This window comes from Bos mutus, chromosome 6 (genome assembly GCF_027580195.1).
Source record: "Bos mutus isolate GX-2022 chromosome 6, NWIPB_WYAK_1.1, whole genome shotgun sequence".
NCBI lineage: Eukaryota > Metazoa > Chordata > Mammalia > Artiodactyla > Bovidae > Bos > Bos mutus.
Window position 1 is genome coordinate 115,193,678 of NC_091622.1, and position 25,539 is coordinate 115,219,216.

A 25,539-nucleotide genomic window follows, 5' to 3' on the forward strand; every position below is an offset into this window, starting at 1 on the left:
CGGCTCCCCTGGCACTGCACAGGGAGGGAGACGGGCCCTCCGAGAAAGAGATGGCCCAAGGGGAGAGCATGCCAGACATCACAACAACACACGCTCAACTTTCCAGAGAAGCCAAGGGGGTCAGTGAGTCAACAGTGTCTGCGGGGACGGGGGCTCTGGGGCCAGGTCTCCCTGGGCCTTGTACGGAGTCTGGACTTATCTGAACAGCTGTGGGAAATGAGTGGCAAGTTCAAGTAAGGGAATGGCATGACCCAATCATAGATTTTAAGGTCTCTTTGGCTTCTATGTGGAAAACCTGGGATGCATTGCTTCAGACATATATTAATAAGAAGTTTCCAAACTACGGACAGTAAAGGAGCGAGGTTACATGGAGGGATTCCCCTGGTGACTGTATGTCCACATCGTGTAAGATTCGTATCACACTCTGACCCCGTGGGACAGATCATTGGTGTCAAAGGAGAGGGTTTCTGCCACGCCACCAGTCCCATAGGGACAGAGCCAAGGTATCCATGGACGTCAGCACATCTTGCCAGTCACAGAGACGAGAAAGGAGTTAAAACGGTGGTCCTTCCTTTGGTTTTCAATCCATTAAGAAAGAGAGACACAGATGTAAAGAACAGACTTTTGGACTACATGGGAGAAGGCGAGGGTGGGATGATCTGAGAGAATCATGTATAGCTGAAACATGTACATTACCACACGTGAAACATGTACATTACCACACGTGAAACATGTGAACAGTGCAAGCTCGGTGCGTGAAGCAGGGCGCTCAAAGCTGGTGCTCTGGGACAACCCACGGGATGGGTGGGGAGGGAGGTGGGAGTGGGGTTCAGGATGGAGGGACACGTTCACCATGGGTGATTCATGTCGACATGTGGCAAAAACCACTGCAACATTGTAAGGAAATTATCCTTCAATCAAAATAAACTAATGAATTAAAGAAAAAGATACAATTGTTTCAATCAGTCAAAACTTTCTTCACAGTGTCTATTTCTAACCCACGTGATAGACAAAGACAGTTTTCTGTAGTCCCTATGGTGAGCAGCAGTGAGGCGGCGCGCACTCTGCGCCCGCCGACAAGCATCTCCTCGGCAAGCCCCAGGCAGACCCCGTCAGCGGGGCTGGGCCACAGCAGGGCCCGACAGGGACGCCCTGCTGTGCTGGGACTCGGCTCCTGCGTCCCTTGGGGGAGGGTGGGCAGAAAACGAACCAATGTGAGACAGCGTTTCAGAGCCATGGCTGCTGTGAGGGAAAGGAAGCGGACATGCACTGCAGCAGGACCGGAGGAGGTGGACGGCTTCAGACAGTGGCGTCGGGGAAGACCTCCAGAGAGATGGCTTTTGAGCCGAGACGGGAAGAGGCCACGGGAGCTGGCCCCCGACCAAAACAGCAGTAACAGCGATGACCCAAAGCGTCCACTTCACCTGCATTTCTGAGGCCGGACCAGGTGAGCCAGCTCGGCAAACCTCCAGAGGGCAGCGCGCAGGCTCCGAGGGGCGCCGTTCTGAGGGAGTGAAGAGCAGAGAGTTACGCGGAGGAGCTGCAGACTGCAGGCGTCAGCAGGACCTCAAACACACAAAAGCGCCTCTCGCCGCCCGCTCCCATCTCTAGAGAAAAGGCCGTTCAAGCCTGCACCTGCTTTTGACATTTTAAGGTTTAATGGGATGAAATTATAAAGATTTTTCTCTTAAAACTACCATTTTAAGTCCCATCTCATTTAACAAATAATGAGGAGCAACTTCCTGAGGAAAAGTAAAACAACAGAGTCTACTTTACCAAACAGCATTTGTTTCCTTCTAACATTTTTACTTCTCAAGTAAAAGAAATTTTCATACACTGCTCAATACAAGGGATCAACTGACTTTCCTCAATAATGAAAAACAAAAACCTACCTTTTTAATTTCCTTATAGAGTTCTAGCTGCAACCTCGGAAGATTAGAATCCATCAAAGCCTACAAGAAAACACAAGAGATCTGCTCACGGAAGGCACAGTCTACCAGCAGTTCTGAGAGTGGCGGTGAAGGGCAGGGGAGCGGGCATGCTGCGGTCCACGGGGCCACAGTCGCACACCACTGGGCGACTGAACGCAGCAACAGAGCAGCTCTAAAGAAATCCAAAGGGCAACTAAAAGTTCAATTTGGACACAAAGGAGAATATAATAGCAACTAAATTGAAGACTTGTTCATTAAGAAAGAAGTATATGTATGCAGGCAGCTACCAACTAGACACAGGTCATTCACTATAATATTTAAAAAGGAAGGAAAAGAATGTTCATTACAATCGAATACTACATAATATCAAAATTAAATGGCAGATAGTTCAAATTCACTCTAAAGCTCTTATGTTCAATTAAAGTACATCCTTTAATCATTTTTAATCATTAAAGCACATTCTTTAATCATCATTTTTAATGATGATCCAACATAAGCAATGCCCTGGAGTCTGCAGAGCCAGCGGGGCAGGAGGCAGATACCCAAGGTCAAAGCCCTGATTCTGGCATGGGGACACTCCTCTCCACGCAGAAGCTGCATCCTTCCCAAAGGTCTGGTCCTCCCATGATTGCACGGGTGCTCCCCACCTCAGGGCCCCAGCGACACATGAATCTGCTGGAACCACAAGCTCCTCAGAGCCCTACCCCTGTTGCTCGATTACAAGTCAAACCAAAAAACAGCCACACGGGCAACTTCAACCCAGCAATAATGGCTGATGGCAACCACCAGTAGGGACAGAGTCCATGCTGGAGATGGCTCCCAAGACAGAAAGGCCTCTGTGCCCCACTCTCAGCCCTGAGAGCCCGCTCCTCCGAAACGGCAGTGCCAACAGCCTGGTCACAAGAAGCAAGGAAGACGTAATGAAGCTGGAAGAAGCTAGGGGAGACGTACCCAAGCCTCCACAAAAAGCCCTCTGCCTTTCCTATGATATAAGCATGTGACATCTGTAGACCAACTGGTCTTTGCAAAGCTCACAGAGGCTCAGCGAGCTTGAAAATCAAAACAGGGTCACATTCTGGGAGGTTCTGAATAATGCCTCGGATATTTTAAAATTCTAACGCTACTGTTTCAGTTTGTACTACAATCCCCTAAACAAGCACATCAAAACGGACAAGTATATAGTAAAACACTGCTTGGCCAGTAAAACTAAAAGGCATATCCGAGTTTTGTTTCACTTTATAAATGTTTTATAAGCTAATGTCAAATGTATTTTATTACAAGAGAAAAGTACACTCCAAAGCTGTGAAACACCAGTGAATAGGCGCTCACAGTCACCGGCGATGCTAATATGCCCCCGACCCTCCCTGCTCCCGTCCCCACCCCCACACCGGGGACACAAGCCGCCAGGGCCAGCCCGTGACAGTCCCACCCCTGCTCCTCACTCGAACCCCAGCACCTCCTACTGGTTCAGGGGCCCCCTCTCTTCCCTGGACACTTAGCCTCCCTCCGGATTCCGGGCACACAGCCTCTCTCCTGTCCAAGGCAGGCTACAAGGCACCACCAGGCTACTTGAACTACCTGGTTGCAAATCTTCGAGAGCTCCTCCCTTTCTTCATTCTCTACCAAATAAAGTACAAACCCCTTGAACTGATCCTCAACATCTCCCGTTCTCTGGCAGAGTCCCCCTCCTCTGTGAGTCTGCAAGGGTAAAGAAGGTCCTATGGGACGTCCCTAGAGCACGCCTTGCTCCCACTGCAGTGGGGCACGGGTTCAAGTGGGGCACGGGTTCGATCCCTGGTTGGGGAAACCAAGACTGCGCATGCCGCACAGCAAGCCAAAAAAAGAGAAGGTCCTAAATCTTTTCATTCACCTAATTGCCACCACCTCCAGGGAGCCTCCTCTGCCTCCCCAGACAGAAATCACCTCCGCCTCTAGACTGCAGTGATGAGCTGCCAACATCTCCCAGAACTCAGAGCTTACACCATGCATTCAGCCATTTCCGTACAAACATGCTTCCCATCTGAGACTGCATTATCTGAAGGCAGGAGCACACTGTCAGCGGAACCCCCAGGATGGCTGGGGATACAAACGAGGAGAAGGGCAGAATGAGGAAAACAAGGGCCGTTTTCCAAGGCAGTAAGAATTATGAAAGAAGCACTTCATCTTCAATAACATCAAAAAACAGGAAAAGGGAAAAGTAGATTAAAGCTACAGGGATCTCAGACTCTGTACCGGGAAAGCCTGAGCAAAGAGGACAGGCGTTTCCCGCGCTCCTCACCTCACCTCCCACCCAGGCGGCTCTGGCTTTCTGGCTTCACCAACTTTTTCTGGGAACTCCTATCTCCTATATCAAACCAACTCCAGCCAGAATGCCAGCCAAGCGACCAGAGAAGGCACATCCTTCCCTGTGAACAGTCCTGCCTAACCCAGGACTTGGGGGACAAAGACATCAACAGCAGACCCCACTGTCCGTCCCCTTGCCGTCTTGGGGCCTCGCAGTTTCTCAGCAGCGTGACACTCGGTCCAAGGGTCCCCAGTGGTCACCGTCAGCGCCCATCCCTGACCTACGCCCTGCGCAGGCATGAGAGGAAACCCGTGCCCTCTGAGTGGGCAGGTACAGGCAGCACCCTGGCAGACACTAGAGTGCCTCCAAACCACACACTATTAGATTAAAAAGTGCAGCCACCCTACAGGACCCTTGCTCAGAAGAGAAGAACGCCAAGTTACGGTTTCTCCTCTTAGCCATAGTGACCGCATCTCAGAGAACACCGTCCAGAGGGCTCTTACTTTTATGACCTTGTTGAGGCATTCGTCAGCCACCATCCTGACATCTGACTCCGCGTCGTCACTGCACAGCAGAAAAAGTTCCATAGCGATGCCCAAAAGTTTCTGAAATTCTGGAGAATTTCTAAGTGAAAACAGAAGAAAGACTGTCACAGCCAAGAGAAGACATGACGATGAAACGCAGTTAAGTTTCTGGTATCCTATGTGGGGTTCTGGAACAGAAAAAGGATGTTAGACATACAAGTAAAATTCATTTTAATAATATATTTCATTTAACCCAATGTATCAAAAATATTACTTCAACATGTAATCAACATGAAGAAATTAGTGTGCTATAGAACAATCTTTTTTACCGCACATCTGAATTCAGACACAAAATTTTCATCAGAAATATTTTATTTGGGGGCTTCCGTGGTGGTCCAGTGGTTGAGTCGCCTGCCAATGCAGGGGACACGAGTTCGCTCCCTGGTGTGGGAAGACTGGGAGGCTCCCACATGCTGCGGGGACAGCTAAGCCCAGGCACCACAATACTGAGCCTGAGCACTGCAACAAGAGCAGCCCGCGCACCACAGCCGGACGGGCCCCGCCTGCTGCAACAAGAGAAAGCCCGAGAAGGAAGGGAGACCCAGCACGGCCAAAAATAAGTAATTAAGTAATCTTTAAAAAAGAGAGAGAGAAGGAGACAGAAATACTTGTTCAGAGATTCCATAAAATTCACAGCTGAAAAAGCAGGCTTACTTGTAACTAGGAGATAACCTGGAGCTCTGACGCACAGCTTAGTGACTGCAGTCAGCAATACTGCATTTTAAACTTCACAGTTGCTAAGAGAGTAGCTCTTTACTGCTCTCAACACACAAAAAGGAATGCCAACGACACGACAGAGGTGCTGGCTGCCGCGGCGCATCATACAAGCGAACCAAACCAGACTCACGGTGTCGTGCGCCCATCCTACCCCAATTTTTAAAAAAGAAAAAAAGTACGTTTATACACTACTTCTAACCATGCTCTTTAAGACACTCTCCAATAACTAAATCAGGGGACAGGGGAGCCTGGCGTGCTGCAGTCCATGGGGTCACAAAGAGTCAGACGACTTAGCGATTGAACAACAAAATAAGTGACAAGGACAGGGTTTGCCTTCCTGCCTAAAGCAGTTGATAATGGATAAAACGCATGTAACTGTGGTTTCAAGGCATCAGGTACTAGGCATCTCTGGATAAATGGAGAGCTAACGCGACGAGCCTCAGGATTTCCCCAGATGACTGCCTGGAGGAGGTTTCCCAGTGAGGACATGAAGAGGGGGACCCGGGAGAGCCCACGGCTGCTGAGACGGGGAGACAGAGCTGATGGCCTCAGGAGGCAGGGTGGCTGGGTCCACTGGGGGATGACCAGAGAGGGGCGAGCTGCACAGAGAGACCCCGAGATGCGCGGGGCCCTCAGGTCTCAGCTGAGTCTTGATGCAGACAGTGGCCTGGGGCTGCGGGTAGAGTCAGCTGAAGGGGCTGGAGGGAGCAGGTGCTGAAACTCCAAGTGCGGGAAGAGCTCCTGCTTTTCCAGCTAGAGGGGAAACCTCATCCTTCTGGCGCCTTGGGTCGGCTGCTCAGAAGGCTTTGCCTTCACAACAGAGCTGACTAAGCTCAGCCCTAGGTGAGACGCTGTTCTGATCCTGCCTGCAGGCAGAACCCAGGACGGCCCTAGTCCTTCAGAGCAACACAGCTGCATTCCGGGGCAAGCTTCAGGAATGTCAGAATTGCAAAGTGTATAGCACCCAAAAAGATAGAAGTTATAAGGTCTGGCATCTGATCAGAAACGGTCAGGAATGCTTCCCAAGAAGCAGGGAAACATGACCAACAGTGAGACAAATAACTGAAGCTGACCCAAACGATATTTAATCCAGAAGGCAGAAACAGAGAAAAGGGCAATTAAAGAGCATATGTGCCAAACAGGGAAGTCACAGCACAGTGGCAGATTGCAGATTCAAACCTAGCTTTAGGGACTTTTCTGGTGGTTCGTTGATTAAGAATCTGCCTTCTAATGCAGGGGACATGGGTTCAACCCCTGGTCAGGAAGCTAGGATCCCACGTGTTGCAGGACAGCTAAGCCCTGTGTGCTGCAGCTGAGACCCGCTGAAGCCAAAAAAATAAAAAATAAACCTAGTTATATCAATAATGACATGAAATGTAGAAGATTTTTCTGATCAAATGAGAAAACCCAATATTTGCTGCCATAAGAAATACACTTTAAATGTAAAGATTCACATAGGTTAACAGTAAGACAATGGAAAGAGGTTCATCATGTTGGCCCTGAACAGATGGAAGCTGATATTACCATCAAGTGAAAGTGAAAGTCGCTCAGTCGGGTCTTTGCAACCCCAGAGCCTGGCGGGGCCCGCAAGCTCGGAGCTGGGAGGAGCGTCCCCATGGTGGCCTTGGGCTATGAAAGGCGAACTAGGAAGCGTGGAGATGCGCCCATTCTGTGGGATATGATGAACCTGTCGTCGTTCAGTCGCTCAGTCACGTCTGACTCTTTGTGACCCCATGGACTGTGGCATGCCAGGCTCCCCTGTCCTCCACTCTCTCCCAGAGTCTGCTCAAACTCATGTCCATTGAGTCGGTGATGCCATCTAACCATCTTAGTCAGAAGCAAAAATCCTTCGTAATTTTTAAATTTAATTTTTATATTATTATTATATCATCTATTCACAGATCTATAAATCATCTTTAATAAAGTTAACTAATACTTCTTTCCATAAACGTACCGAGTGTTTCAATCCCCCTGCAGGTAAGCCATGAAGATTCTCTTTCACTGTTTCATGGGCTGACCAGCACTACACCAGCGTCACTGGACACTCTCCTAAGGAGAAACCCCCAAATCGAAATGCCTCAATCAAACAGGCCAAACTGTCTTTCCTTTTGTTTAATATTTATTTATTTGGCTGTGCAGGGTCTCAGCTGCGGCACACGGGATCTAGTTCCCTGACCAGGAATCGAACCTGGGCCCCCTGCATCGGCAGCACAAAGTCTTAGCCCCCGGACCGCCAGTGAAATCCCCCAAGTTGCCTTTTAAAAAAGTTGTATCATCTCTGAAAAAATCCTGAGTATTTTTTAATGTCTGCAAATTTAACAAGTAAAAAAGCAATGTTCTGATTTTTGTTTTAGCCTCATTCCAGTGATTGCTAGTAAATCTGAACATTTTTCCGCAGGAAGCATGAAATAAGTGCTAGCTATTATGGTTACCGGCTCAGTTACATTTCTTCTTTTCCACACTGCCCATTCACAGTTTTCCCAGTTTTCCTATTAGAAAGACAGCCTTTTTCTGAATGATTTACAATCTCTCTCTACAGAAGCTAGTAAACCTTTGACACATATGCCATCAAAACTTTCCCCAAGTTGCATTTAAGTTTCAGTTTAAAGTAGATTTTGACATACTGAACTGTATTCTAGATAAAACACTTTTTTCCTTTATATTGTAAGCATTCCTCAGACTAAGCTTAAATGTTCTTTTTGGAGTAATGATTTTGCTCTCGTACACTCAGGTAATTAATCTGGCATTTATGTTTGCCTGCAACATGAAGAATATTCCCCTAAACAGTGAACTGGTTCAGTAATCCATCATTTCCACACTAATACGTTACCTTTATCGTAAATTCATATCTGCACATACACACATACACTTTCCCACTTCCTATTCTGAACCTTCTTTAATGTCTAACAGCTATTTTAATGTCATGAACACCAGGTCTCACCAATTACTGATGGTTTCAGATTTTCCTTGTTAAAACCAATGTATTTATTCTTGCAGATGAACAAGTTCAAAAATATTTCTACTAGAATTCTCATCAAGCTCATTTTAAATTTGTGAATTAATTTAGAGAAAGTTTAACTTTATGATAAGGAACTGTCCCCATGTGGAAAGGGCAGTAGTCGCCCATCCCTTTCAGGGAAGTCCATACAGTCCTTCCATAGTTTCTGCATATCTCTCATCAATTCCTTGAAATATTATATGCTGGTGCTACTAGGAATTGATTCTTGAAGCATTATATTTTCTAACACATTTACGCTAATATATGGGAATGGGAAATCTATAGATTCCTGTACACTTATTTTTACCCAATCACCTTATCAAGTACACTTGTTCAGACGAGGATGTCGAGTTCCTCCCAAAAGGAAACTAGTTAAAAATGAATCCTCACCCTCCAGTGGACAGAAAACACGAAGAGTGCTGGGGAAAGAGGGCAGTGAGGTTATCTTCGTTCCTGTATTTCCAACAAATTATCTGGGTGATTCTGATGTTCGTGCGTATCTAGGAAGCAGCAGGAGAGACCACCAAATTCAGAGCTGAAGCAGGCTGAGTCACAACACACCTCAAGGACTCGAGCAGCTGCCTGAAACAACCTGCGAGAGACACCGTCAGTACCTCACAGAAGCTAAGAGACGTGCCAGAGACCAGCTACAGCAGAGGACAGGCCACAGGAAGTGCCAGCCACCCAGACCTCCCGAACCCCTGTATGTAAACAGAAGAGCCACTTCAGCGCTACAATCCAAACTTTTTGAAAAGTATGGAGAGCATCTTAAACAAACACGTTCTCTGATATGATGCGACCAAAGACAGCCTCTCTGGGTCCAAAAACTATCCCATCAATATGATCCTACATAGAACAAGCAGCATGAAGACCATTAGCATTACTCCGTATGAACACAAGAGACACGCGAATGTAGGAACTATTAACAGCTATCACCATGATTTACGATGGCAAACTGAAGCAGAAACCAGTCTTAACATATCTCAGCGTACTCCCCAGGCGGTGCTAGTGGTAAAGGCTCTGCCTGCCACTGCAGAAGACACGAGAGAGGCAGGTTCGATTCCTGCGTGGGGAAGACCCACTGGAGGAGGGAAATGGCATCTACTCCAGGATTCCTGCCTGCAAAATCACATGGATGAGAGGAGCCTGGTGGGCTGCAGTCCACGGGGTCGCAGAGTCAGACATGACTGAGCAACTGAACACACACACACACTCACACTCACACACTCACACACACACACACTCACACACTCACACACACATGTGAATCTAAGCCAACATTCCATCAATTCCATTGGGAATTATCAAGAAACAAACTAAGCATAAGGCATGAGGCACTCAGAATGGAAAAGGTCTATTTTCTGGGTCCATAAGCTTTCAGTGTGAGGTGCTGCTTCCTGAGACCCGGATGCTGGAAGTCAGGTGAGCGCAGCTGTGCTAGGGCAGCAGCAGGCCCCGGGGGTCTGCCAGGCGTTCAAACAAGACTAAGGCAGTGTGCAGGACAGCATGCACCACCAGGGGACGGGTTTCTGCCTCGCAGGAGCTCACGGGCACTTTCACGCAGCTCTCAGCAGCGTCTCACAGGTGTCGCTCCTCCCACAAGTGCCCTGAACACTGCGTTTACACATCAAAGACGAGGCCACAGGGACTCCGAGAAGTGAGCCTTGTCTGAAGCCACCTGGCTTATACGGAGTGGAGACAGAATCCAAACCTTTTCCCCTACTTTTCATTAGTACTATTCTCTACAGTTCAGTTCAGTTCAGTCGCTCAGTCGTGTCCGACTCTTCGCGACTCCATGAATCGCAGCACGCCAGGCCTCCCTGTCTATCACCAACTCCCGGAGTTCACTCAGACTCACGTCCATCGAGTCAGTGATGCCATCCAGCCATCTCATCCTCTGTCGTCCCCTTCTCCTCCTGCCCCCAATCCCTCCCAGCATCAGAGTCTTTTCCAGTGAGTCAACTCTTCGCATGAGGTGGCCAAAGTACTGGAGTTTCAGCTTTAGCATCATTCCTTCCAAAGAAATCCCAGGGCTGATCTCCTTCAGAATGGACTGGTTGGATCTCTTTGCAGTCCAAGGGACTCTCAAGAGTCTTCTCCAACACCACAGTTCAAAAGCATCAATTCTTCAGCACTCAGCTTTCTTCACAGTTCAACTCTCACATCCATACATGACCAGTGGAAAAAGCATAGCCTTGACTAGATGAACCTTTGTTGGCAAAGTAATGTCTCTGCTTTTGAATATGCTATCTAGGTTGGTCATAACTTTTCTTCCAAGGAGTAAGCGTCTTTTAATTTCATGGCTGCAGTCACCATCTGCAGTGATTTTGGAGCCCCCAAAAATAAAGTCTGACACTGTTTCCACTGTTGCCCCATCTATTTCCCATGAAGTGATGGGACCAGATGCCATGATATTCGTTTTCTGAATGTTGAGCTTTAAGCCAACTTTTTCACTCTCCTCTTTCACCTTCATCAAGAGGCTTTTTAGTTCCTCTTCACTTTCTGCCATAAGGGTGGTGTCATCTGCATATCTGAGGTTATTGATATTTCCCCTGGCAGTCTTGATTCCAGCTTGTGTTTCTTCCAGTCCAGCGTTTCTCATGATGTACTCTGCATAGAAGTTAAATAAGCAGGGTGACAATATACAGCCTTGATGTACTCCTTTTCCTATTTGGAACCAGTCTGTTGTTCAGTGTCCAGTTCTAACTGTTGCTTCCTGACCTGCATACAAATTTCTCAAGAGGCAGGTCAGGTGGTCTGATATTCCCATCTCTCAGAATTTTCCACAGTTTATTGTGATCCACACAGTCAAAGGCTTTGGCATAGTCAATAAAGCAGAAATAGATGTTTTTCTGGAACTCTCTTGCTTTTCCCATGATCCAGCAGATGTTGGCAATTTGGTCTCTGGTTCCTCTGCCTTTTCTAAAACTAGCTTGAATATCTGGAAGTTCACAGTTCACGTATTGCTGAAGCCTGGCTTGGAGAATTTTGAGCATTACTTTACTAGCGTGTGAGATGAGTGCATTTGTGCGGTAGTTTGAGCATTTTTTGGCATTGCCTTTCTTTGGGATTGGAATGAAAACTGACCTTTTTCACTCCTGTGGCCACTGCTGAGTTGTTCAAATTTGCTGGCATATCGAATGCAGCACTTTCACAGCATCATCTTTCAGGATCTGAAATAGCTCAACTGGAATTCTATCACCTCCACTAGCTTTGTTCGTAGTGATGCTTTCTAAGGCCCACTTGACTTCACATTCCAGGATATCTGGCTCTAGGTGAGTGATCACACCATCGTGATTATCTGGGTCGTGAAGATCTTTTTTGTACAGTTCTTCTGTGTATTCTTGCCACCTCTTCTTAATATCTTCTGCTTCTGTTAGGTCCAAACCATTTCTGTCCTTTATTGAGCCCATCTTTGCATGAAATGTTCCCTTGGTATCTCTAATTTTCTTGAAGAGATCTCTAGTCTTTCCCATTCTGTTGTTTTCCTCTATTTCTTTGCACTGATCGCTGAGGAAGGCTTTCTTATCTCTTCTTGCTATTCTTTGGAACTCTGCATTCAGATGCTTATATCTTTCCTTTTCTCCTTTGCTTTTCACTTCTCTTCTTTTCACAGCTATCTGTAAGGCCTCCCCAGACAGCCATTTTGCTTTTTTGCATTTCTTTCCCATGGGAATGGTCTTGATCCCTGTCTCCTGTACAATGTCACGAACCTCAGTCCATAGTTCATCAGGCACTCTATCTATCAGATCTAGGCCCTTAAATCTATTTCTCACTTCCACTGTATAATCATAAGGGATTTGATTTAGGTCATACCTGAAGGGTCTAGTGGTTTTCCCTACTTTCTTCAATTTCAGTCTGAATTTGGTAATAAGGAGTTCATGATCTGAGCCACAGTCAGCTCCTGGTCTTGTTTTTGTTGACTGTATAGAGCTTCTCCATCTTTGGCTGCAAAGAATATAATCAATCTGATTTTGGTGTTGACCATCTGGTAATGTCCATGTGTAGAGTCTTCTCTTGTGTTGTTGGAAGAGGGTGTTTGCTATGACCAGTGCATTTTCTTGGCAAAACTCTATTAGTCTTTGCCCTGCTTCATTCCGTATTCCAAGGCCAAATTTGCCTGTTACTCCAGGTGTTTCTTGACTTCCTACTTTTGCATTCCAGTCCCCTATAATGAAAAGGACATCTTTTTTGGGTGTTAGTTCTAAAAGGTCTTGTAGGTCTTCATAGAACCATTCAACTTCAGCTTCTTCAGCGTTACTGGTTGGGCACAGACTTGGATTACTGTGATATTGAATGGTTTGCCTTGGAAACGAACAGAGATCATTGTGTCGTTTTTGAGACTGCATCCAAGTACTGCATTTCGAACTTTTTTGTTGACCATGATGGCTACTCCATTTCTTCTGAGGGATTCCTGCCTGCAGTAGTAGATATAATGGTCATCTAAGTTAAATTCACCCATTCCAGTCCATTTTAGTTTGCTGATTTGTAGAATGTCAACGTTCACTCTTGCCATCTCTTGTTTGACCACTTCCAATTTGCCTTGATTTATGGACTTGACATTCCAGGCTCCTATGCAATATTGCTCTACAATAGCATACTAACTCAGAATTTTTGTATTTTTATTTTCAGCACATATTGTCACTTCGTTTCTTCCCACAATATTTCTACAAATTAGATAAAAACAGTAATCGTACACTGTCTTTCAAAATGGCATTGAGTTCAACTAAAATGAAACACTCTACATGAAATCACTTCGAAAGTATAAAATACAAGTGGCAAGGTGCCACTAACAATAAATGAATCACCAAATTTCTGTCAGTACAAAAACCAAGGTAATTATTCTTAGAGGTTTTTCTAAGAGATTACAAAGAGCCCTTCCCAACAGGAGAATAACATGAATGATTTACTACCAGAGAAGTATTTCACATGTCCCATCTGAGTAATGGAGTTCAGAAGCCATAAGCACATCTGTGCCCTACTCACTCATTCAAAGACAGGCTTAAAATATCTACCACCCACAGATACGAGGAACAGTACTCAGAAAAAAAGACAGACAATCAAAAGCAAGGAGAATAAGGAGAATCAGCAAATAAGCTATACAAGAAGGTGCTGCCTGCTCACCCCAGAGGAACGACCGAGCCAGGGAGGTGGGCCTCCGGTCAAGGCTCATGACCCCACCGTCCCAAAGCTGTGATGAGCAGGGAGCACCCCTACAGGGCGGACAGGGCAGAGCGCCGAAGAAAAACCACCAGGAGACCCTGGTAATTGGGCAGGCTCTTGTTCCTACCACCGTTACTAAGAAAAATACAAACATACTGTTCGGTTATCCTAATGGTTACAACGACACGGTGTACGACTACAAGAAGTATTACTCAGCACAGTGTCTGGAAATCCTCCGCATCCACGGCCAGAAGGGGGAGGGGTCCCGTAAAGGTTTCCAAACAACTGGGGCAACGAAGAACCTTCTAGCCCGTTCAGAATGAAAACACGGAAGTGTTCTATTTTCGCTAGCAAGTTGGAAGTGCAGTTACCTGAGAGACTGAGCAACTATGTTTTCACAGATGGTCAGACAGTGGTGCACACGGTCTTTCTTGGTGGCTGAGAGCTCTTTCTTTCTAAAAGAGGGGGAAAAAAAAGAGCAAAGGCAGTTAGTGTTGTCCACTCCATCAGTTTCTACGTGGCATTCACCATTCATTCATTCAACACAGCTTCCTGACTCCAAGGAGTAAACCCAGGCACCCCGAGCTGGGGCAAGGTGCCCTGAGGTCAGAGAGGTGGGGGTAGGCCGATCCCTGGGTCCCCTATAGGACCGGGCTCCACAGAAGAGCCAGGGGCACCACTAACACGCCTGCCTTCTCCGCTGTAGCAGAAGAAGCTGCAGGGCCAACAGGGCTCGCCCAGGATCGCGCGGACAGAGGGAGCCCATGCCTCCTCTACGCAGCAGCCCCGTGCAAAACCACACGGCCTCACACGATTAAGTATCAGAGAATGCATTAACACAATGGCTAATTGCTCCTATGACCCCAGATGGCTACAAACAAGTACCCTGCCCAGAGCCTTTCTCAAAAGCCTCCTAGTAAGATTTTTCAGCCCAAAGTTTAAAAAGGAGACGAACAGACTGGTCAAGAAAATGAGATAAAAGATGTTTGCTTCTCACCCAAACCTGTGACTTCAGCGGTCTCTGAGGTATGCACCAGAGAAATACAAAAGACAGGGATGATCCAGAGAGGAAGCGGAAAATAAATCAGGCTTGATGACCACATCCAAAAAAGGATCCGAGTGTCTGACAGCTACCAGGACATGGTACTAACTGGAGACACTAAGACCAGAAGACTACTATGTTTTTGAGGGAATTCAACAAAGAGCCAAAGAAATTAAAATACTAACTGACCAACACCTCCGTTTAATCCCTAATGCAACCTCAGGCTCCGAAAAAGAACACATGAAGGAACAGACTCTTCCAACTGTGCAAACCAAGAAAGACACATCCTCACGAGGCACTTCAGACGTGGCCAGGGAAGAGCATGAACAAGGAGAGTCTCCAAAGCGAAAAGTCAGGGTCCAGGAGAAGGAAAGACAGGCCGGATAAGAGGCCAAGTCCGTGGCGTGCGGAGAGGGGCTCCCACGACCCAGCCAGTAAGTCTCTGACCACGTGGACAGGTGACCACGTCCCCCACCGGTTTCCTTCCTAAAAGAGACTCGCTGATGAGCTGTGTTGTGGGCCGCTCTTCACCCACCGAAACCTCGTGCTTCCCTTCTCAGACACAAGCTTCCTGCTGAGGAGTCCCCCGGACCGGCTTCCCCGCAGCAGGCAGAGACAAGTGACTGTTCTCGCCGACAAAATGGGAACCGAGCAGCGGCTGGAGCTTCCGCCCTGGCTTGCCTAGGGCACCACCCCTCCTTTTAGCTCCCCACCTGGAACAGACACTTCTAACACCCGGCTCTTGAACATACAGACAAAGACAACAAGCAGGCTGCAGGGTGGCAGGATGGAGAGAGCCCGGGTCCCAAGTGACCGCAGGAGGCAGAGGCCCCCACGCCCGCCCTCTGGAGTCACGCACTTCAACAGTGAGGGGACAGAGACAAGCCAGATGTCCCAGTGGGCAAAGAGCGCAGCGGAGCGATGGAACACTGCCTGGTGGCGAAGAAGCAAACGCTGACACGCACAAGGATGAAGCTCAACGCACCCGCTTCAAGGCACAGAGGGACGATTCAACTTATGCTGCACGATCTTTGCCTTTAAGGGAAAGTAAACTGATCTGAAATTTACCAGGGCCTGGCAGGGGAGGAGAGCACACTAAAAAAGGTGCTGATGAGTGAACTGGGTCCAAAATCGGGAAAGGAGCACGTCAAGACTGTATACTGTCACCCTGCTTATTTAGCTCCTATGCAGAGTACACCATGTGAAATACCAGGCTGGATGAAGCACAAACTGGAATCAAGATTGCTAGGAAAAATATAAATAACCTCAGATATGCAGATGACACCAACCTAATGGCAGAAAGTGAAGAGGAACTAAAGAGCCTTTGTGATGAAGGTGAAAGGAGAGAGTGAAAAGCTGGTTTGAAACTCAACATTCAGAAAACTAAGATCATGGCATCCAGTCCCATCACTTCATGGCAAATAGATGGGGAGAAGATGGAAACAGTGACAGACTTTATTTTCTTGGGCTCCAAAATCACTGTAGACAGTGACTGCAGCCACGAAATTAAAAGATGCTTGGTCCTTGGAAGAAAAGCTATAACCAACCTAGACAGCATATTAACAAGCAGAGACATTCCTTTACCAACAAAGGTCCATCTAGTCAAGGCTATGGTTTTTCCAGCGGGCAGGTATAGATGTGAAAGCTGGACCATAAAGAAGGATGAGCACCGAAGAACTGATGCTTTTTAACTGTGGTGTTGGAGAAGACTCTTGAGAGTCCCTTGGACTGCAAGGGGATCAAACCAGTCCATCCTAAAGGAGATCAACTCTGAATATTCATCGGAAGGACTGATGCTGAAGCTGCCTTTTCATACTGTCCATGGGGTTCTCAAGGCAGGAATGCTGAAGTGGTTTTCCATTCCCTTCTCCAGTGGATCACATTTGTCAGAACTCTCCACCGTGACCTGTCCGTCTCGGGTGGCCCCACACGGCATGGCTCACAGTTTCACTGAGTTAGACAAGGCTGTGGGTCATGTGATCAGACTGGTTAGTTTTCTGTGATTGTGGTTTTCATTCTGTCTGCCCTTTGATGGAAGCTTCCTGATGGGAGAGACTCAGGAAAGATTGGGAAAGACTGGGGGCAGGAGGAGAAGGGGAAGGCAGAGGATGAAATGTTTGGATGGCATCACTGACTCGATGGACATGGGTTTGAGCAAACAAACTCTGGGAGATCGGGAAGGGCAGGGAAGCCTGGGGTGCTGCAGTCCATGGGGTTGCAATGAGTCAGACATGACTGAGGGAGTGAACAACAGCAACTATATGTGTGTGTGTGTTTGTGTGTGTGTGTGCGCGCGCGCCTGCGCGTATGTATATATTATACCTCAATTTGAAAAAGAAAGTACTATGAGAGCTTAAATGCTCTCTTCTTTGAGCCACCACATTAAAGTCTCGACTACGGCAGCTCGCCTAGTTGAAGACCTTAAGTCATCAAGAAACTTAAAGAACACTGACCTCTCCCAATACGTTAGGAGGCAAACTAACTCTCTTCTCCATGGCTCCTTTCCAAAGTGAAAATCCGCCAAAAGCCTTGAATGGGCCGCATCCACACCCTGGTCTCCCAGCTCCACAGGCAGCGGCCCCTCTGTGGGCAGCCTCTCACCCTGGGCTCTGAAACAGCTCCTGGGGGACAGCAGCCAGAAACAGCTGACAAACGCTGAACTGAGCGCACCTCGCTGCTTATGGCTGTCATGGCAGAAAAGTGATCCACACAAACTCAAGTTTAAAAGAACTGTGTCTCTCTCCTCATACGTGGACTGGGCCACAAGAATACAGGTAACAAAAAATGACACAGCTTTCTGAACCCACTGCCTGATTTCCTTAAGACCCATGTGTTAAAACTGGAGCAAAATTTATGAAACGAGAGAAAAACCGAAGACCGAGTACTAACCTCACCCACCAAAATAAAAGTTCATTCCTGCGTTGTCTGCTTCCATCTAGCTCCTCCTCTGAGCTCCCTGTGGGGATAGAGATAAAGGTGTGTGTGTGTGTGTGTGTGTGTGTGTGTGTGTGTCTTGTCCGACTCTTTGCAACCCCATGGACTGTAGCCGCCAAGTTCCTTTGTCCATGGGGTTTTCCAGACAAGAATACTGGAGCAGACAGCCGTTCCATCTCCAGGGGATCTTCCTGACCCGGGGATCAAACCTGCATCTCCCTCTCTTGCATTACAGGTGGATTCTTTATTGCTGAGCCATTGCGAAAGCCTCCCCTATTCCCTCACAGCTCCTGCCCCAGCCCCTGTCATGAGCCGGCACCTGGATCACTCTCTTTGGAAGTAACCGTTCCCACGATTACCTCTCCAGGGATGACAGACTCCCTGAGAGCAAGGGCCACATCGTGACTCTCACAGGCACTCAGCACCTACACTGGACAGGAGTTTCACAGACAACAAAGGAGTGGACGACCCCATGGACTCAGTCCACAGGATTCTCCAGGCCAGAACACTGGAGTGGGCAGCTGTTCCCTTCTCCAGGGGATCTTCCCAACCCAGGGATCGAACCCAGGTCTCCCGCACTGCAGGCAGATTCTTTACCAGCTCGGCCACAGGGAAGCCCAAAGAGTAGGTTAAATGCACAATAAAACTGACTCAAAAGTCTTGAGTCGGTCTTACAAACAGGATTCGGAAGATAAATGATAATTATGTTAAACTGGAGTTCCAAAACCAAGAGATGGAAAGAGAAGTAGAAACAGCAAAGCTTAAAAAAAAGAGACCATGAGGAGCAGTCCCACAGGACTGAGCTCAAGCAGCTTGTGGAGTCTGAGCTGCAGCCCACAGGTGTGACCAAGACGTCAGTGACGGCCCGCCTGTGACCCTAACTGTCACAACTTTCCTGCCAGAAAGAGTGAGTACACGTCCCATCACGGTCAGCTACGAAGAAAGCACACGTTTCAGATCTCTTCGAACTCATCCAAAATCACTTCCCAGCAATCCACACAGATTTGAGGGGGAAAACATTTGCTCTGATTGAATTCTAGTCTTTTCTGCACTCAACAGGTAGTTCTAAAATAATAAAATCCTTCAGGTAGATAGATGGACGGTCTTCAGTGGTTACTGATCTTATATTAAAATTCAAACAATAATTACTAGGTGGTGCTAGTGGTAAAGAATCCGCCTATTAACGCAGGAGAAGCAAGAGGTGTGGTCTGATCCCTGGGGAGAGAAGATCCCCTGGAGGAGGAAATGACAACCACTCCAGTATTCTCGCCTAGATAACTCCATGGACAGAGGAGCCTCGGGGGGCTACAGTCCGTGGGGTCACGAAGAGTCGGACACAACTGAGCGCGCACGGACGCACCTATCTTGGGTGAGGAGCATAAAAACAAACCATCTGATTGCTACATAAAGAATTATCCAACAAAATTGCCTTTTATCACACTGAAGAATACCCACATTTTAAAGCGGATATTTTAAAGTCTGAAGACCAGACTTCATTCTCAGACACCCCAACATAGAGACGTTAGCCAAAAATATCAGAAAACTGAAAAAAAAAAATCCATCCAATACCATACCCTGAAGGATGTCAGGGCAGCAACACAGCTGCAAAAGCAACGAACAATCCCCCATGGTGCAAACACCAGGCGGCCTAACCAGGCCCTGGGCGGCCTGGTCTCAGCCAGCTTTCCCAGGTCAGTACTGGAGCCTGCAGGGAGCTCTGGCCCCTGGAAATACCTCCCTGGTGCCTGCCTGAAACACCTCCTTCCCATCTTATTCTGTCCAATAAACAACTTGGCGGTTTAAGAAAACTACAACGATTTCATTCCCCCATGAGATTTAATTAGATTCAACTGTTGAACTGACATGTCAAACTGACTGCTTCTACGGAAGGTGTAAGTATGGAAATCAAAGCAATTGAAATGGAACTGCCCTGATCTCGGCAGGAACTGGATGAACAAGGTGAGAACTGGAAAAACAGGGTAAGAACTGTCCTGACTTTTCAATCATTTTTTTATAAACTCCACCTTCAAAATCAAAACAAACCACTGTCATCCCCTCTAACTTGGTAATGATGCAACCTGTACATAAACACCATCTGCAAGGTGGTGGGTGTCGTTCAGTCACTAAGTTACATCTGACTCTTTACGACCCCATGGACTGCAGCATGCCAGACTTCTCTGTCTTTTATGATCTGGAGTTTGCTCAAACTCATGTCCATTGAGTTGGTGATGCCATCCAACCATCTCATCCTCAATCCTTCCCGGCATCAGGATCTTTTCCAGTAAGTCAACTCTTCACATCAGGTGGCCAAACTATTACAGCTTCAGCTTCAGCATCAGTCCTTCCAATGAATATTCAGGGTTGATTTCCTTTAGGATTGACTGTTTGATCTCCCTGCAGTCCAAGGGACTCTCAAGAGTCTTCTCCAGCACCACAGTTCAAAAGCATCAATTCTTCTGCTCTCAGCCTTCTTTATGGTCCAGCTCTCACATCCACACAACTACTGGAGAAACCATAGCTTTGACTAGACGGACCTTTGTCGGCAAAGTAATGTCTCTGATTTTTGACACACTGTCTAGGTTTTTCATAGCTTTTCTTTCAAGGAGCAAGCATCTTTTAATTTTGTGGCTGCAGTTACCATCTGCAGTGATTTTAGAGCCCAAGAAAATATAGTCTGTCACTGTTTCCATTGTTTCCCCATCTATTTGCCAAGAAGTGATGGGACCAGATGCCATGATCTTAGTTTTCTGAATGTTGAGTTTTAAACCAGCTTTTTCACTCTCCTCTTTTACCCTCATCACAAGACTCTAGTTCCTCTTCGTCTTCTGCCATTAGAGTGTTGCGTGAAAGTCGCTCAGTCATGTCTGACTCTTTACGACCCCATGGATTATACAGTCCATGGAATCCTCCAGGCCAGAATACTGGAGTGGGTAGCCTTTCCCTTCTCCAGGGGATCTTCCCAACCCAGGGATGGAACCCAGGTCTCCCGCACTGCAGGCAGATTCTTAACCAGCTGAGCCACCAGGGAAGCCCTTAGGGTGGTATCAATCTGTATATCTGAGATTGCTGGTATTTCTCCCTGCAATCTTGATTCCAGTTTGTGATTCATCCAGCCTGGCATTTCGCATGATGTACTCTGCATACAAGTTAAATAAGCAGAGTGACAATATACAGCCTTGACGTACTCCCTTCCCAATTTTGAACCAGTCCATTGTTCCATGTCCAGTTCTAACTGTTGCTTCTTGACCTGCACACAGGTTTCTCAGAAGGCAGGTCAGGTGGTCTGGTATTCCTATCTCTTTAAGGATTTTCCACAGTTTGTTGTGATCCACACAATCAAAGGCTTTAGTATAGCCAACGAAGCAGATTTTTTTCTTAGAATTCCCTTGCTTTCTCTATGATCCAACAAATGTTGGCAATTTGATCTCTGGTTCCTCTGCCTTTTCTAAATCCACCTTGTACACCTGGAAGTTCTCAGTCTACGTACTGCTGAAGCCCAGCTTGAAGGATTTTGAGCATTACCTTGCTAGCGTGTGAGATGAGTGCAACTGTGCAGTAGGATGAGCATTCTCTGGCATTGCCTTTCTTTGGGACTGGAAAAAAACCTGACCTTTTCCAGTCCTGTGGCCACTGCTGAGTTGTCCCAATTTGCTGGCATATTGAGTGCAGCACTTAAACAGCATCATCTTTTAGGATTTGAAATATCTCAGCTGGAATTCCATCAGCTCCACTAGCTGTGTTCGTAGTGATGTGTCCTAACGCCCACTGACTTCACACCCCAGGATGTCTGGCCCGAGGTGAGTGACCACACCATTGTGGTTGTCATCTGTAAGGAGGGACCTATGAAAATCAAGGTCTCCAGATCATAGTAAGTGAAAGTGTTAAGTCACTCAGTCGCATCTGACTCTTTGCGACCCGGTGCACTGTAGCCCGCCAGGCTCCTCTATCCATGGGACTTCTCCAGGCAGCAACATTAGAGTGGGCTCCCATTCCCTTCACCAGGGGATCGTCACGACTCAGGGATCGAACTTGGGTCTCCCACATTACTGGCAGATTCTTTACCATCTGAGCTACCAGGGAAGCCCTAGTACAGCACGGTACAATCAAACGGATTATCTAAGAAATAATTCTGAAAACAGGAATTCAAGCCCTCTCATCCAAATTCACATGTTTAGAATTATGTTATTTTAAGATGAAACGTGGAAAATTTGATTCCAGGTTGAGGGTGTGCAAGAGAAGACCTGGACCACCCCAGGAACTGAAGACAACCACTCACCTCGCACCTTGCTGTTCATGCTCACGGGTCCTTTCACACACACATCCCGAGTCAGGGTCTGCACACCCCACACAGGACGCAGAACTGAGGCCCAGAGGCGGCCCCGTGGCAGGAGCGCGGCAGTAAGGGGCCGGGCAGCCAGCCAGGTCTGCCGATTCCACATCAGCGGCTCTTTAAGTTTAGCCAAGTACTAGACTAATGTGAGAGTGTTCCTAGCAGATTGGAACTCCTTTGGAGAGATCCTCTTTCCTCAGAGGAGGAACAGAAATGCCTAAGTCACTTTGGAATTATGTTTCAGACATAATTTCAAAATAAAGTACTGGATGAGGGGATTCTCTGGCAGCCCAGTGGTTAGGATTCGGCGTTTTCACAAATGGCAAGGGCCCAGGCTCGGTCCCTAGTTGGGGAGCTAAGATTCCTCAAGTTGTGTGGTGTGGCCAAAAAAAAAGTCCTGTTTGGTTAGGGAAAGCAAGGCCTGATGGTTCCCCACTACACAGTCTATACCTTAGAAAAAAGCTATTAATGCCTTTCTTACTAGTGATTTAACTGAATACTATAGAAGAAAGTGCAGTTCAAAGTCCAATCTGTTACACTAAGTGAATAAAATCTGACACAAAGGCCTGACGTGAATGATTCTGTTCATAAAAAACATCCAGAACTGGCAGTGCCCTAGAGACAGAAGCAGATCGGGGGTTGCCAGGGCTGGGGGAGGCAGAGGGGGCGGGGACTGACTGCTGTAGAGACGGCTTTCTTTCTGGGTGACGCAATGTCCCAGAAATGAGACAGGAGCGATGGTTGCAGCCCTTATGATCGTACGAAAAACCACTACCCCCCCCAGCACTGCCGACCCCCCCAGCGCTGCCGCCTGCCGGGCGCCAGCCATCCCAGCTCGGGCTCTGAGCCCCGTAGCAGCCTCTCAGCTGATCTGATTCCTTCCAACCAGCTTCCATTCCTTCCACAGCCTCTCTCACGCCTACTCCCTTGTCCACCTGGGTGGCCTTTATCGTTAAAGCTTTTAATGAGGTAATTGCAGATTCATGTGCTATCATAAGAAATAAACGAAATTCAGGGTACAGTTCCCCCAGTTTCCCCCAAGGGGAACATTTTCCAAAGCAATCACAGCCAGAACAGTGCTACGGAACAGTGCCACTGACCTTCAGATTTCGGTTTTACTCGTCTGTGTGAATCTATGTGGCTCTACACAGCTTCTCAGATGTGTACATTTTCGTGTCTCTGCCACCGGTCATGAGAGGGGACACTCCCATCGCCATGGGGATCCCTGAACTGCCCTTCAGAACCACGCCCACTCCCTCGCCCTCTGCCCTCCCCTGCCCCTGGCAACCACTCATCTGTTCTCCACTCCTACAACTGTGTCATTTCAAAGACTTCATAGAAGTAGAACCAGACAGTACATAGGGCTGCCCTGGTGGCTGAGCTGGTGAAGAATCCGCCTGCAATGCGGGAGACCTGGGTTCCATCCCTGGGTTGGGAAGACCCCCTGGAGAAGGGAAAGGCTACCCACTCCAGTATTCTGAGCTGGAGAATCCCACGGACAGTACAGTCCACGGGGTCGCAAAGAGTCAGACACGACTGAGCGACTGACGCTTCCACTTCCCAAACAGTGTGTCACCTTTGGGGAATGGCTGTTTCCACTAGCACAATCTCCTTAAGAGTCACCTTAGCGGCTGCGTGTGTTATCAGGAGCTTGTTCCTTTTCCTACTGCTCAGCAGTCTAACCAATCACCTGTTGAAAGACATCTAACTGGACTCTAGTTTGGAGCTACTATGAGTAAAGCTGCTACAAACACTTGCGTACAGATTCACATAAACATACGTTCCCACTTCTCTGGGATAAACCTCCAGGAGTGCTACAGCCAGATCATGTAGTAATTGAAAGTTCGGTTCTGTAAGAAACTGCCATAAACAGAGCAGCTCTCTCTTTTCGAAGTCCCGCCAGCGATGATGAAGTGACCCAGTTTCTTTCGCACCAGCATCTGGCGTTGGCTGAGCATCACAAATTACATCACTTGTTTGACAACACAAGTGTGCATCTGGGCAGGGGAATATCCGAAGTCCTCAGACTGGGGCATGAGGCCGTCCAGGGCTGCCCCTCACCTCCCCTCCTGGCCTCCTCACGCTCCTCCTTCAGACACCCACGCGGCCCGCTCACTTGCTCCGCTTCAGAGGCGCCTTCTCAGCGGGCCTCACACCCTAAACCATACCCCATAGCACCACCCTCCCGAATTCTGTTTCATTTTTCTCCACAGGATTTATCACCAGCCCTTGTTCACCGCTGTAACCCAAGGGCAGAGGGCCCTGGCACACGGCAGGCACCTGGCCGAAAGCAGTTCTTCCGGGTCACCCGTCCAGGCCCCACTTAAGGCCCCGTTCCCAGCAGCCAGGGCTCTTAATGCCACCACAGCTCCTTTGGCAGTGTTACAACCTACTTAGAGCCACACAAACGCTCCACGGCCTAGGACAGAGAAACAACACCACCTCAGCCACAGCTGCATCGTGAGCGCCTCAAGTCTTCCCTCCCAAATGCAGACGGCATTGCTACATTCAGTTCAGTTCAGTTGCTCAGTCGTGTCCAACTCTTTGTGACGCCGTGAACCGCAGCACTCCAGGCCTCCCTGTCCATCACCAACGCCCAGAGTCCACCCAAACCCATGCCCATTGAGTCGGTGATGCCATCCAACCATCTCATCCTCTGTCATCCCTTTCTCCTCCTGCCTTCAATCTTTCCCAGCATCAGGGTCTTTTCCAATGAGTCAGCTCTTCGCATCAGGTGGCCAAAATATTGGAGTTTCAGCCTCAGCATCAGTCCTTCCAATGAACACCCAGGACTGATCTCCTTTAGGATGGACTGGTTGGATCTCCTCGCGGTCCAAGGGACTCTCAAGAGTTTTCTCCAACACCACAATTCAAAAGCATCAATTCTTCGATGTTCAATTCTTTCTTTATAGTCCAACTCTCACATCCATACACGACCACTGGAAAAACCACAGCCTTGACTAGACAGACTTTGTTGATAAAGTAATGTCTCTGCTTTTCAATATGTTGTCTAGGTTGGTCATAACTTTCCTTCCAAGGAGTAAGTGTCTTTTAATTTCATGGCTGCAATCACCATCTGCAGTGATTTTGGAGCCCAGAAAAATAAAGTCAGCCACTGTTTCCCCATCTATTTCCCATGAAGTGATGGGACCGGACGCCATGATCTTAGTTTTCTGAATGTTGAGCTTTAAGCCAACTTTTTCACTCTCCTCTTTTACTTTCATCAAGAGGCTCTTTAGTTCCTCTTCACTTTCTGCCATAAGGGTGGTGTCATCTGCGTATCTGAGGTTATTGATATTTCTCCCGGCAATCTTGATTCCAGCTTGTGCTTCATCCAGCCCAGCATTTCTCATGATGTACTCTGCATATAAGTTAAATAAGCAGGGTGACAATATACAGCCTTGACGTACTCCTTTTCCTATTTGGAACCAGTCTGTTGTTCCATGTCCAGTTCTAACTGTTGCTTCCTGACCTGCATATAGGTTTCTCAAGAGGCAGGTCAGGTGGTCTGGTATGCCCATCTCTTTCAGAATTTTCCATAGTTTATTGTGATTCA

General features: G+C 47.6%; 1 protein-coding gene across 4 annotated transcripts in view; it reads right to left on the reverse strand.

Moving 5' to 3' along the window:
* The window catches only part of HTT (huntingtin), a 132,011-nt gene that overhangs the window by 101,079 nt on the left and 5,393 nt on the right, over positions 1 to 25,539 (reverse strand). For all 4 annotated transcript variants that reach the window (XM_070372786.1, XM_070372785.1, XM_070372787.1 and 1 more), the window contains exons 2-5: positions 14,049 to 14,132; positions 4,719 to 4,839; positions 1,893 to 1,952; positions 1,425 to 1,504 (exon numbers count right to left, since the gene is read on the reverse strand). In XM_070372786.1, the coding sequence (XP_070228887.1) occupies positions 1,425 to 1,504; positions 1,893 to 1,952; positions 4,719 to 4,839; positions 14,049 to 14,132 (345 nt within the window). The remainder of the gene's footprint in view (positions 1 to 1,424; positions 1,505 to 1,892; positions 1,953 to 4,718; positions 4,840 to 14,048; positions 14,133 to 25,539) is intronic.